The sequence below is a fragment of the Chiloscyllium plagiosum genome, unplaced genomic scaffold (genome assembly GCF_037043375.1).
Source record: "Chiloscyllium plagiosum isolate Xiang-an unplaced genomic scaffold, Cpla_swu_hap1 HiC_scaffold_3, whole genome shotgun sequence".
Taxonomy (NCBI): Eukaryota; Metazoa; Chordata; class Chondrichthyes; order Orectolobiformes; family Hemiscylliidae; genus Chiloscyllium; species Chiloscyllium plagiosum.
The window spans coordinates 121187055-121200287 of NW_028270141.1; the positions used below are offsets into that span (position 1 = coordinate 121187055).

The following is a 13233-nucleotide window of genomic DNA, read 5'->3' on the forward strand; positions in this document are numbered from 1 at the left end:
TCTCAATAGCCAGGAGATTTTAAAACGTCAGGATGAAGTTCATCAAACCTGGGGATTTGGCAGCTCACAATTCCAACAGTTTGCTTGGTACCATTTCCCTGGTGGTTGTAATTTTCTTGAGTCCTGCCCTCCATTCTATTTCCTGATTTGCAACCATTTCTAGATGTTATTTGCATTCTGTCTATTAAAGGTCAAGGCAAAAACCTGTTCAATTAATCTGTATCTCCTTATTATCCATCATTAACTCTTGAGAGACGCTTGTTATAGGATCAATGTTCATTTTGTTAATTTTTATCTTTTTAAATATTTATACAAACTCTCAGTATCTGCTTTTATATTTCTATAAGTTTCTCTTCAACTCTAATTTCCCATCTTATTAATAATTGTGTAATTCTTTGCATCTTTTTAATATTCTGACCAATCTTCTGAATTGCCAGCCGTCTGGGTGTAATTATTCATTTTCCTTTATATTTGATATTAACTTTGATTTTTTTGATTTAAGCATTTAAGATGGTGGGTCCTCCCTTTGAATTTTTTTTCTTTCTTTCTGCAATGTATTTAACCTGTGTATTTGGAAATATCACCTTCAAAGTTTGTCATTGCTTCTCTCTTGACTTATCCCTTAAACCAATGTGGTAGTTCAATTTAGCTAGCTCTGGTTTCATGCACTCAAAACTGCTCTTATTTAAGCTTAAAATACTAGCTTTGGACCTAATCTTCTTTCCTATAAATTTAAAGTAAATATTAATCATATTATCATTACTGCTACTACAGGTGCCTTCCCTATAAAATAATTCATGCCTTACTGACAATGTTCCAGACAACACCATTACCAGCCCTGTGCATGTTCTGTCCCACCAACAGGACAGACTCAGCAGAGTTGGCAACGCTCTGGTATACAGTGGGTGGGAGCTGCCCAAGAAAATTGACTCTTGATCCTGTGATATTCTAAGGCATTAGGCTGAAAGTGGGCAAGGAAACACCTTGCTGATTATTATGACACAGGATAAACCCTTCTGCTAATTTAAACCAGACATACAGAAAAGTTCACCTCGTCTTGTAATCTGTTAAAGTATGAATGACAGAGAACTACCCAAATTCTACTAACTAAAAAAAAATTAACAATTTATTCTTTAACTCCAAAAGAAAACATTAAACAACAACTATCTACATTGTAAGCCTCCTTGGGCTTAACAATTTATCTACTTCCCACTCTTCACAATATACTGAACCAATGAAGCCCCTTATTAAATTTACAAAAAAAGTCAAGTTTCAAAACTAGCTAGCTGGATTGATCCTCCTCTGCAGATTTTCCCTGTGTCGTCTTCAGTCTTCTGCTGCAAAGATGTTTCGTATGATAAAGGTACCTTTCAGAGAGCATGTTTTTGAAAGCAATCAGTCAATGGCAGAAGATGTTCTTTCTCCGGCTAACTGTCCAAAATGCGTGCTTTTATACCCCAAAACATCAAATCATCTCATTAGTTTGATGTTGTCAGAACTGTAAAATTCAAATTTGTTTGGATTTTAGTATCTTATGGCATAATTTAAACTGATTGGTTGAATTCGAATGGCTGTGAAAACAACACATTGCCCAAGCTACATCTCAAATGTTACATCTTCAAATTATTCAGTACACTCTGTGCTTGCATTTAGTCACATGACAGGTGCTTGCCAGCTTTTCAATTTTCACTCCCTCTTAAAGGTACAGTATGTGCCTTCAACTCCACAATATGATGACCATGTGCCACACCCGTACCCTCTCCCCCAACTGATGAACTTTCTATGCTGAGCAATATCTGGAAGAAGAACTTAGCGTGACAAGGGCACAAAATGGCAAGAATAGCAATGAAGGGGAAAACAATATTGATACTGTTATATAGTAACGACTGGTTGTGAAGTAAACTCTGGTTGGTAAAGACATTGCCATCAAGAATGGCAACAGTTGACATCAGACATCCTGGAAAGAGTCTTATAGTGAATCAGGACCAGTAAAATTCTAAACAGAAAAGAGAAATGGCAGGAAAAACTCAGCAGGTCTGGCAGTACTTGCAGAGAGAAATCAGAGTTAACATTTTGGGTTGAGTAACCCTTCCTCAGAACTGATGACAGCTAGGAAAATGCCAGTTTATATGCAGAAGAGAGGGTGGGTGGGGGGGGGGGGGGGAGGGGGGGAGGAAGAGTATACAATAGGTGAGGATAGAGCCCAAAGAGAGAGAAGAAGAGTTGGACAGACAAAGGAGTAGATAATGATGTGGCTAGGAGGGTGAATAGCTATTAATGGGGACTGTTAGCGGCTAACAATGGGTTATTTGTGCAATAGCAGTCTATGTGATAAAAGGCCTGATGTGTGGGGGTTAGGGTAAGGACATGCGAGAGCTCAAGCCCTAAAGTTATTAAACTCGATATTGAGTCCAGAAGGCTGCAAGGTCTCCAAGTGAACTTTGTGGAACACTGTAGCAAGCCTGAGACAGAGGTGTTGGCCAGGGAATAGGGGGTGTGTTAAAGTGCCAGGCAAGTGGAAGCTCAGGGTCTTCTTTGCAGACAGTAAAATTTTAGACTGATTCTCTCAAACTCAGACTATAATTGAGATCAACTTAGGTCTTAACAATTAAAATTAAAGTCAAACCAAAATTTTATAAGACAATAGATGGCTTCCGGTAATGCTGCAATGGAAGCTGAGACACCAGCCATCACTTGCTATGATATGACTGAATTTACGATTGTAATGCTGCTGCTGCATGACCAATAAACTGAAAAATCTGGGCCCTACCCTTTTTGGAAAGTCTTGTGCAAAGTTGGTGTTTGTCTCCTTAAACACTGTGTCATTGATAAATAGGTTTTCGGTCAGATTTACTCATGTACTAAGCATTTTGTTATATATAGCATCAGTCAACAGCTATAGCCTGGTCCATCAACGTGTTCATGCAATTTCTTCAGTAGAACCCATTTGTGACACCAGCACATGTGCTACTCTTCCCCCCCTGCCATAATGCAGATCATGGGATGTGTCTAATCATGTGCAGATTCCTGTCTTTAAGTAATGCTCTAACTAGTCTCCTGTCAGTATCTGATCTGGGGGCTGTGTGCATGACAGCGAATAAGTTTTTTTTCATTGTTGCTGTCTTCTTGTTCTTCCACTACAGAGTGGCTGGTTTGCAGTTATTCAATACAATACAGCACAGGAACAGGCCCTTTGGCCCACCAAGCCTACACCAATTCCTAATTCTTAGTTAGAGTTTCTACTTATTGCCGATATGCAATTTCTATCCCTCTATTCACCAGCATTCATGTGTCTATCAGGATTTGCCTTAAATAATGCTAATGTGCCTGTTTTCATCACCCCCAATGGCAGTGCATTCCAGGCACCCACTAACCTCTGTTTTCCCTGAACTTCTCCACTAAACCTTCCCCTCTCACCTTGCCCTCTTGTACTTGACCTTTCAACCCTGGGAAAAAGCCTCTGATTATCCACCAAATCTATGCCTCTCATAACTTTGTAGACCTCTATCAGGTTGCCCCTCAGCCTACATCTTTCCAGTGAAAACAATCCAAGTTTACTCAACCTGTCCTCATAACTAAAACCCTTCAGGCTGGGCAACATCCTGCTAAACCTTCTCTGCGCCCTTTCCAAAGCATCCACATCCTTCTGGTAGCGTGGCAATTAGAACTGATCGCAATATTCCAAATGTGGCCTCACTAAAGTTTTATATAGCTATAACCTAACTTGTCAACTTTTATATTTGAAGCCATTGAAGCTAATGAAGGCAAACATGCGTCTTGACCACCTAATCCACCTGTGTTGTCATTTTCAGGGATCTGGGGTCCTGTACATTCAAATCCTTCTGTATGTCAATGCTCCTAAGAGTTCTGCCATTTATTGTATAATTTGCACCAGAATTTGACCTTCCAAAATGCATTTTCTCACATTTGTCCAGACTAAACTCCAACTGCCAATTCTCTACCTAAATCTGCAATCTATCTATGCCATATCCTTTGACAATGCTCCTCACTTCATGGGTATTGAGGAGATTTGTAGAGGTTCGTTTTCAAACATTTCGTCACCATACTAGACAACACTATCAATGAGCCTCTGGTGAAGCACTAGTGTTAGTGACCCGCTTTCTATTGATGTGTCTAGGTTTCCTTGGATTGGTGACGTCATTTCCTGTGGTGATGTCATTCCCTGTTCTTTTCTCCCCTCTGAGATCCCATCTGGCCCTGGAGACATGTCCACCTTAATGCATTTCTGAATACACAACATGTCCTCCTTCATTATATTGACCTGCCTGAGAGTATTCATACACCTTTCCCTAATCTCAGCTTCCCTCACATCCCTCTCTTTGGCAAATACCAATGTAAAGTACTCATTAAGGACCTCACCCATTTCCTCTGACTTCACACGTAACCTCTTTTCTTTATCCTTGAGTGAGCTTACTCTTTCCCTAGCTACACTTCTGCTCCTAATATATGTACAAACTACCTTGGGATTCTCCTGAACCCTGCTGGCCAAGAATATTTTGTGGCCCTTTTTAGCGCTCCCAACTCCCCATTTGAGTTCTTTCCTACTTCCTTCATATTCTTAGATGTTAGGTATGCTTCTTTTTTTTTGACCAAGCTGATACTTTCCCTTGTCATCCAAGGTTCGTGAATGCTGCCATTCCTGTGCTTCATTTCCACAGGAACATACCTGATCTGCACTCTAATCAACTGATCTTTAAAAGATTCCCACTTGACAAATGTGGATTTACCATCAATCAGCTGCTTCTAATCCACATGCTTTAATTCTTGTCTAATTAAGTTATAGACGCGAGTGTGGTGTTGGAAAAACATAGCAGGTCAGGAAGCATCAGAGCAACAGGAGAATCAATGTCTCAGGTATAAGCCCTTCATTGGAATGAGGCTTGTAGGCCGGGGGGTGCTGAGAGATAAATGGGGGGGTGGGGGGGGCAGTTAGGGAGAAAGGTAGCTGACAATGCGATAGGTAGATTAAGATGAAGATGAGGGAGAAGATGATAGGTCAGAGAGGAGGGTGAGGTAAATGGATGGGAAAGATGATAGACAGGTCAAGAGGGCTGTGCTGAGTTGGAGGCTTGGGACTGGGATAATGTGGGGGGAGGGGAAATGAGGCAACTGGTGAAATCCACAATGAACCAGTGTGGTTACAGAATCCCAAGGTGGAAGATGAGGCTTTCTGCCTCTAGGCGTTGGGTGGTAAGGGTTTGGTAATGGAAGAGGCCCAGGACCTGCATGTCCTTGGCAGAGTGGAGAGGGGGGGCTTGAAGTGCTCAGCCATGAGGCGGTGGGGTTGGTTGGTGTGGGTGACCCACAGATGTTCTCTGAAATGATCTGCAAGTCGGCATCCGGTCTCCCTGATGCAGAGGAGACCACATCAGGTGCAATGAATACAGTAGATGACATTGATGGAGGTACAGGTAAATTTCTGTTGGATGTAGAAGGATCCTTCGGGGCCTTGGACAGAGGTGAAGGGGAAGGTGTGGAAACATCTTCTCCACGTCCACTCTATCCAGGCTACTCAGAATTCTGTAGGTTTCAATCAGTTCTCTCCTCATCCTTCTAAACTATCGAGTGCAGATCCAGAGTCCTCAACCGCTCCTCATGACAAGTTCCTTCATCCCCAGGATTATTCCTGGACATCTGGTCTGGATCCCCTCCAACACCAGCACAACCTTCCTTAGATATGGATCCAAAACTGCTCACAATATTCCAAATGCAGTCTGACCAGAACCTTATACAATCTCAGCAATACAACTCTGCTCTAGTATTCTACCCCTCTTGAAATAATGCTCACACTGAATTTGCCTTCCTGACACCTAAATTGCATGTTAACTGTAACAGAATCCTGAAGGTAAGACTCCTACGTTCCTTTGTGCTTCAAATTTCCAACGTTTTTCCTCATTTATAAAATAGCCTGTGCCTCTATTCTTCTTTCAACACTTTCACATGTTACATTCCATCTGCCACTCATCCAGATAATTAATGTACAATGTGCTTTCAGCATAACCATTCCATTTTCATCTACTATGGTTCCCATTATCACCTTTTCTGTCTCTTTAGCTTACCATTATGTATCCCTTTGTCTGTCTTTCTCTCCCACTGGGCTCTGTCCTTACCTACCGCTTACTCCTTTGAACTCCCCATCCCAATCCTCTGTCTTCAGCATATTACTAGCTAGTTCTGAAGAAAGGTTAACTCTGCTTTCTCCACAAATGCTGAGTTTCTGCTGAGTTTCTCCAACAATTTTTGTTTAAGTTTGAGTTAAATTTGGTTGAATTCAGGCACCAGGAATTAATGTGGTTCAACAAACTCAAAGATAATGGTTGGATGGGACAGTGTAAATTGTAATGAGCAGCAAATGAGGATGAAAAACATGGAAACAGAAACGAGAAGTATGTGTAGTCCTTTTGGACCATTAAACCTGACCTTCCATTCAATAGTATTATGGCTGGTTCTCTATCTCAGAGCAATATTTCTGTTTCATCCCCATATACCTTGATGTCTCTCAAATCTAAAAGAAATTATCAAATATAATGACATAATTATCATTTTAAACACTTTTAAAAGCAAAGCTTATTATAATGTGCATTTTCAGAGAATATACAGAACTGGCTTGAAGGTAGAAGAGAGAGGGTGGTGGTAGAGGATTGTTTTTCAGACTGGAGGCTTGTGACCAATGGAGTGCCACAAGGAGTGGTGCTGGGTCCGCTACTTTTCACTTCTTATATAAATGATTTGGATATGAACAAAGGAGGTATAGTTAGTAAGTTTGCAGATGACACCAAAATTGGAGGAGTAGTGGACTGCGAAGAACGTTACCTCAGATTACAATAGGATCTTGATCAGATGGGCCAATGGGCTGACGAGTGGCAGATGAAATTTAATTTAGATAAATGAGAGGTGCTCCATTTTGGGAAAGCAGATCTTAGCAGGATTTATACACTTAATAGCAAGGTCCGAGGGTGTGTAGGTTCATAACTCTTGAAAGTGGAGTCGCAGGTAGATAGGATCGTGAAGAAGGCGTTTGGTATGCTTTCCTTTATTGGTCAGAGTATTGAGTACAGGTGTTGGGAGGTCATGTTGCCCGCTGTACAGGATATTGGTTAGGCCATTTTTGGAATATTGTGTGCAATTCTGGTCTCCTTCTTATTAGAAGGATGCTGAAACTTGAAAGGGTCCAGAAAATATTTATAAAGATATTGCCAGGGTTGAAGGATTTGAGTGATTGGGAGAGGCTGAATAGGCTGGGACTGTTTTGCCTGAACTATCAAAGGCTGAGAGCTGACCTCATAGAGGCATATAAAATCAAGAGGGGAATGGATAGGTAAACAGATAAAGTCTTTTTCCTGAGGTGGGAGAGTCCAGAACTAGAGGCATAGGTTTAAGGTGAGAGGGGAAAGATATAAAAGGGACCTAAGGGGCAATCTGTTCACAGTGGTGCACGTACAGAATGAGCTGCCAGAGGAAGTGGTGGAGGCTGGTACAATTGCGTCAATTAAAAGGAATCTGGATGGATATACGAATAGGAAGGGTTTAGAGGGATATGGGCCAAGTACTGGCAAATGGGACTAGAATAGGTTGGGATATCTGGTCAGCATGGATGAGTGGGACCGAAGGGTCTGTTTCCGTGCTGTATATCAAAGTGGGCGGCACGGTGGCACAGTGGTTAGCACTGCTGCCTCACAGCGCCTGAGACCCGGGTTCAATTCCCGCCTCAGGCGACTGACTGTGTGGAGTTTGCACATTCTCCCCGTGTCTGCATGGGTTTCCTCCGGGTGCTCCGGTTTCCTCCCACAATCCAAAGATGTGCAGGTCAGGTGAATTGACCATGTTAAATTGTCCGTAGTGTTAGGTAATGGGTAAATGTAGGGGTATGGGTGGGTTGCGCTTCGGCAGGTCGGTGTGGACTTGTTGGGCCGAAGGGCCTGTTTCCACACTGTAATCTAATCTAAAAAAAATCTCTATGACTCTATGATAAGCTGCATGATGAAAATGCCAAGTCTACAAAGTTTTCACAAAGATAACTTTATGGATCTAGTTTATGACTTCAAACTGTACTGGATTAGGACTAAGAATTGTTTAGTGAGAAACTGCCACAGATACAGCGTAGACAAACAGAAGGAGGGAAGAACACAGGAAGCCAGGCAGCCTCAGGAGGTGGAGAAGTCAATGTTTCAGGTATAACCCTTCTTCAGGAATGGTGGTGGGGGTAAGGGGAGCTGCAGATAAAGAGAGGGGGTGGAAGGATAATGGGTGGAGAGAGGGGTGGAGTGGTGAGGTAGTGATAGGTAAATACAAATGGTGGGCATGATCAGATTGGTCGATGGAAAGAGTGAATCTGGTTGGTAGCGAGAAGGAAGGGTCAGCTGGTGGGATGGAAGGGAGGAGGCTGGGCTGGAAAGGAGGTCTGGGGAATGGATAGGAAGGTTAGCTGCCTGGATGGAAGATAAAGTGTTGTTCCTCCAATTTGCGGCCTGATTCAGCCTGGAAGACTCAACATTGAGTTTGACAAAGGGTCAGTTAGACTCGAAGCGTCAGCTCTTTTCTCTCCTTACAGATGCTGCCAGACCTGCTGAGATTTTCCAGCATTTTCTGGTTTGGTTTCAGATTCCAGCATCCACAGTAATTTGCTTTTATCCAGTGTTTAACCCACTGCCACCTCTCTTCCAGGAATGCCTACCCTGAAGAAATACTGCTCTTCTCTCCGACGGGATTTTCGTTTGTCTCTCTCCCCCTGTCCACCTTCACTGCTTTCCTTTTCTCTCTCAGTGTTAGACAAGGTATTTACTAAGACTCGCTTCCACAGCCATATTTCCTTCCTCAGTGACTGTCTTCTCCTCCGACTTACTCCATGTGGATTTCAACTCAAATTCCACCCTGCATGCAGCCTCCAGGATTACAGGTACTTGCACAATATACAACATTTTTCCAACTGCTGTTCTCACCGCATCCTAAAAGCCATGCGCTGTCACACGAAAGCACTCGACACCTCTCTCCAGCAGCACCCGACTTACTCTCTCTCAAAGCTGTCCAAGTCCACAGTTTCATTTCATCCTTCGTATTATTCGACGCCTTAACTCCAAACTTTTCCTGTTCCTGTTAAGGAACGCAAGCTTCAACTTCTCATCCACACCCCCACCCACCCTGCACCTTCCAACAGTCCCAATCCCTCGAACCCCATCTCTTCCAGCCCCACCCTTGCCGTGTGTTCACCATACCCTCTGACCTTCCCCTCTCTGAGGCTGCGCGTGCTGTTATAAGCAAAGGACTCAGCTTTGTACCCTTACGTCCCCACCTCAATGAATTCCGGGCTCAACATGATGCTGAGCTCTTCTTCCATCGCCTTCGCCTTCGCGGTCACTTCTTTGGACAAGAGTCCTCCCCCCGCTCCACAGATCCTTTCACATCCCTCCAACATTCCACCTCTAATTGGACACTCCCACCAGGACAATTTCCTGCCCTCGATCTTTTCATTGACAATTGTCGACGGGACATTGCCGCCTGAATTTCTCTGCCTCTCTTACCCATTCCAACCTCTCTTCATCCAAACTTTCTGCCCTTCGCTCGCTTATGTCTAACCCCAACCTTGTTATCAAACAAGGTTTGATAACAAGGGAGTGCTGTTGTTGTCTGGCGTACTGACCTCTACCTCGCAGAGGCTGAGTGCCAACTCTCAGATTCCTCCTGCTACCTCCCCCTGTAGCATGACTACACCACAGAGCATCAAGCCATCATCCCAACACCGTGACTGATCTCATTTCCTCCGGATGCCTACCCACTACAGCTTCCAACCTCATAGTCTCCTAACCCACCTACATCTGGGATTCCTCTGATGCCTTGCGACACATTGACAGCTTTCAATTCACAGGCCCTAACCACCTTCTATTCACCATGGGTGTGCAATCTCTTTACACCTCCATCCCACACCAAAACGGCTTGAAAGCTCTTCGCTTCTTTCTCGAAAAGAGGCCTGAACAATCTCCATCCACCACCACTCTCCCCCGCCTGGCTGAACTTGTTCTCTCTCTCAACAACTTCTCCTTCAACTCATCCCATTTTCTCCAAATCAAAGGTGTAGCAATAGGTACCCGCATGGGTCCTAGCTATGCCTGCCTTTTCATGGGGTATGTGGAACATTTCTTGTTCCAAGCCTACCCGGGTCCCCTCCCACAACAGCTTTATCAGTACATCGATGACTATTTCGGTGCGGCTTCATGCTCTCGTCCTGACCTGGAGAATTTCATAAACTTCGCTTCCAGTTTCCATCCCTCCATCACCTTCACCTGGTCCATCTCCGACACCTGCCTTCCTTTCCTTGACCTTTCTGTTTCCATTTCCGGTAATAGTCTATCCACTAATATCCATTACAAGCCCACTGACTCCCACAGCTATCTGGACTACAGTTCTTCTCACCCTACGTCCTGAAGGGACTCTATCCCTTTCTCTCAGCTCCTTCGCCTCCGCCGCATTTGTTCCGATGAGGCCACTTTCCAAAGTGGTGCTCTTAATATGTGCTCCTTCTTCTCCAACAAGCTTTGACAAAAGGTCAGTTAGACTCGGAACTTCAGCTCTTTTTTCTCCTCACAAATGCTGCCAGACCTGCTGAGATTTTCCAGCATTTTCTCTTTTGGTTTCAGATTCCAGCATCCGCAGTAATTTGCTTTTATTCAACATTGAGTTCTCCAATTTCAAACACCCTTCCCACCCATTCCCCGACCTCCTTTCCAGCCCTGCCTCCTCCCTTCCATCCCTCCGAGTGACCCCTCCTTCCAGATAACAACCAGATTGACTCCTCCCATCAACCAACCTGGTCATGCCCACCACTTGGATTTACCTATCACTTCCTCATCACTCCACCCCTCTCCCCACCCATTATCCTTTCACCCCCTCTCTTCATCGCAGCTCTCCTTACTCCCACCTCCAGTCCTGAAGGAGGGCTATACTCGAAAAGTCCACTTCTCCACCTCCTGATACTGCCTGGCTTGTTGTGTTCTTCCAGCCTTTTGCTTGTCTACTTTGGATTCCAACATCTGCAGATTTTCTTGTCTCTAACAGATACAACAGAAACTACCTCCCCCTTCTGAAATCTTCAGGATTTGAAAATTAAACATCCATCAGAATACTTTATTGTTGCAAGGTGAGAGTTTTTGAAGGGACGACAATGAATGAACACCACTGTCTACAGGGAACATACAAATTTTATAAATTAGGAGCTGGAATAGATAATTTCATCCCTTGAGATTGCTCTGCTGTAAGTGAATGGCTGATCTGATTGTGGTCTTAACTTCACATTCCCGCCTACACTTCAGCAATCAATCAGCCATGACTGTTCAGTTAGAAACAATAACTATTATGTAAATTGATCCTTCAACTGTAAATAAGATTCTTGATAATCTGTGAAACGTCTTTTTCCTGACTATATATTTTACTTCACCAAGTTACAAGATTTGATACTCTGCAAATTTCTAATGTTTTTGAATTCTGGGAAGCTGTATGCATTTTTTTTGCATTAGTAGGTTTTTGGATATATTTGTATGTTTTAAACATGTTGTTAATAATTTCTGCATCTTTGCTCGAGTGAGTTTCAGAAGAAAAACTATTAACTTTTTTTAACTCATTCACGGAATGAGGGTGTGATTGCTAGGCCACCATTTATCGCTCATCCCTAATTGCCCAGAGGATTAAGAGTCACCCGCATGTAGGCCAGATTAGGTAAGGATGGTAGTTTTCTTCCCTCAAGGACATTAGTGTACCAGATATGTTTTTCTGACAATCTGCAATAGATTCATGGTCACCATTAGACTATTAATTCCAGATTTTTGCTAGTGAATTCATATTTCACCATCTGCAATGTCAGGATTCAAATCTAGGTACCCAGGTCATTACTAGGGTCTCTGGATTAACAGTCCACTAGGCCGTTGCCTTCCCACTTTAATGTACAGAATCTGGACAACTTATTTCTTATACCAGTTATACACAGTGAAGTGCTAAATTAGCAATATCATTTAAGTACAAACTCTATTATATAAGATCAGGATTGGAGTGGAGAGAGAAGTTTGTTCACCTGTCCTGATTTGGCCATGACAAATGTAATGGATTACTTTGCTCAATAGATTAATTTAATAAAGTAGGAGTTGTTTTACCTTGATATTAATGATAAAGTCAGGCTTTAGATCTATACTTTTTATGAGTTGTATTTGTTCTGGAATCTTCAAGTAGTTCTCGGAAAGGCAAGGAAATTCACATAAAACATAACCTAAAAAGAGAAGTATTGTTAATTAGCACTTAATGACATAAGAAATAGGAACAGGAGTAGGCAATAGACCTGCTCAATTTCAGTTACTATTTAATACACGATGGCTGATTATCTTTAATACAAACATTCCTGTTGCTCCCTATAATCCTTGGAAGCTAAAGTCTATTTACCCCAGTCCTGAATGTACTGAATGACAGTGAAAACTGTCCTGGTCCACCCATATTGACGCGATGGTCAAGAAAGCACAACAACATCTCGATTTTTGCAGGAGGCTAAGGAAATTCGCCATCGCATAAAAAATCTTAGCAATTTTTATTGATGCACAATAGAAAGCATCCTGTCTAGATGCATCACAGCATGGAATGGCAACTCCTCTTCCCAAGACCGCAAGAAACTACAGAGAGTTGTGAACACAGCCAAGTCGTTCACGCAAATCACCCTTGCATCTATTGACACCATCTATACTTCCTACTATTCAAGAACAGCTTCTTCCCCATTAATTTCAGACTTTTGAATAGACCTCTGAAATGTTAATGTTGATCTCTCTCTCTCCGCAACTTCTTTGAGGCTATAACATTATTTTGCTGAAAAATGTGTTGCTGGAAAAGCGCAGCAGGTCAGGCAGCATCCAAGGAGCAGGAGAATCGATGTTTCGGGCATAAGCCCTTCTTCAGGAACATTACTTTGCACTGTTCTGCTACTCTGCTGCATGTTGTATGGTATGATCTGCCTGTATAGCACACAAAACAATACTTTTCACTGTATCATATGACAACAATAAATCAAAGTCAAACCCTTGGGTACAGCATATTTAACAAAGCAATGTCCAAATGTTGAATTGCAAGGGTTTTTATTGTAAATCTATGGTTTAGCACAAACATTAATTTCCATCTTTCCACTCTGGACCCATTCCCTATCAAGAAGCAAACTCTCCATAGGAAAAGAAGCCAGCACTTTTTTTT

General features: G+C 42.7%; 1 protein-coding gene across 3 annotated transcripts in view; it reads right to left on the reverse strand.

The window, feature by feature from the left end:
• ak9 (adenylate kinase 9) overlaps positions 1 to 13233 on the reverse strand; it is a 274249-nt gene that overhangs the window by 244038 nt on the left and 16978 nt on the right. For all 3 annotated transcript variants that reach the window (XM_087983041.1, XM_087983046.1, XM_087983034.1), the window contains exon 6: positions 12159 to 12271. In XM_087983041.1, the coding sequence (XP_087839167.1) occupies positions 12159 to 12271 (113 nt within the window). The remainder of the gene's footprint in view (positions 1 to 12158; positions 12272 to 13233) is intronic.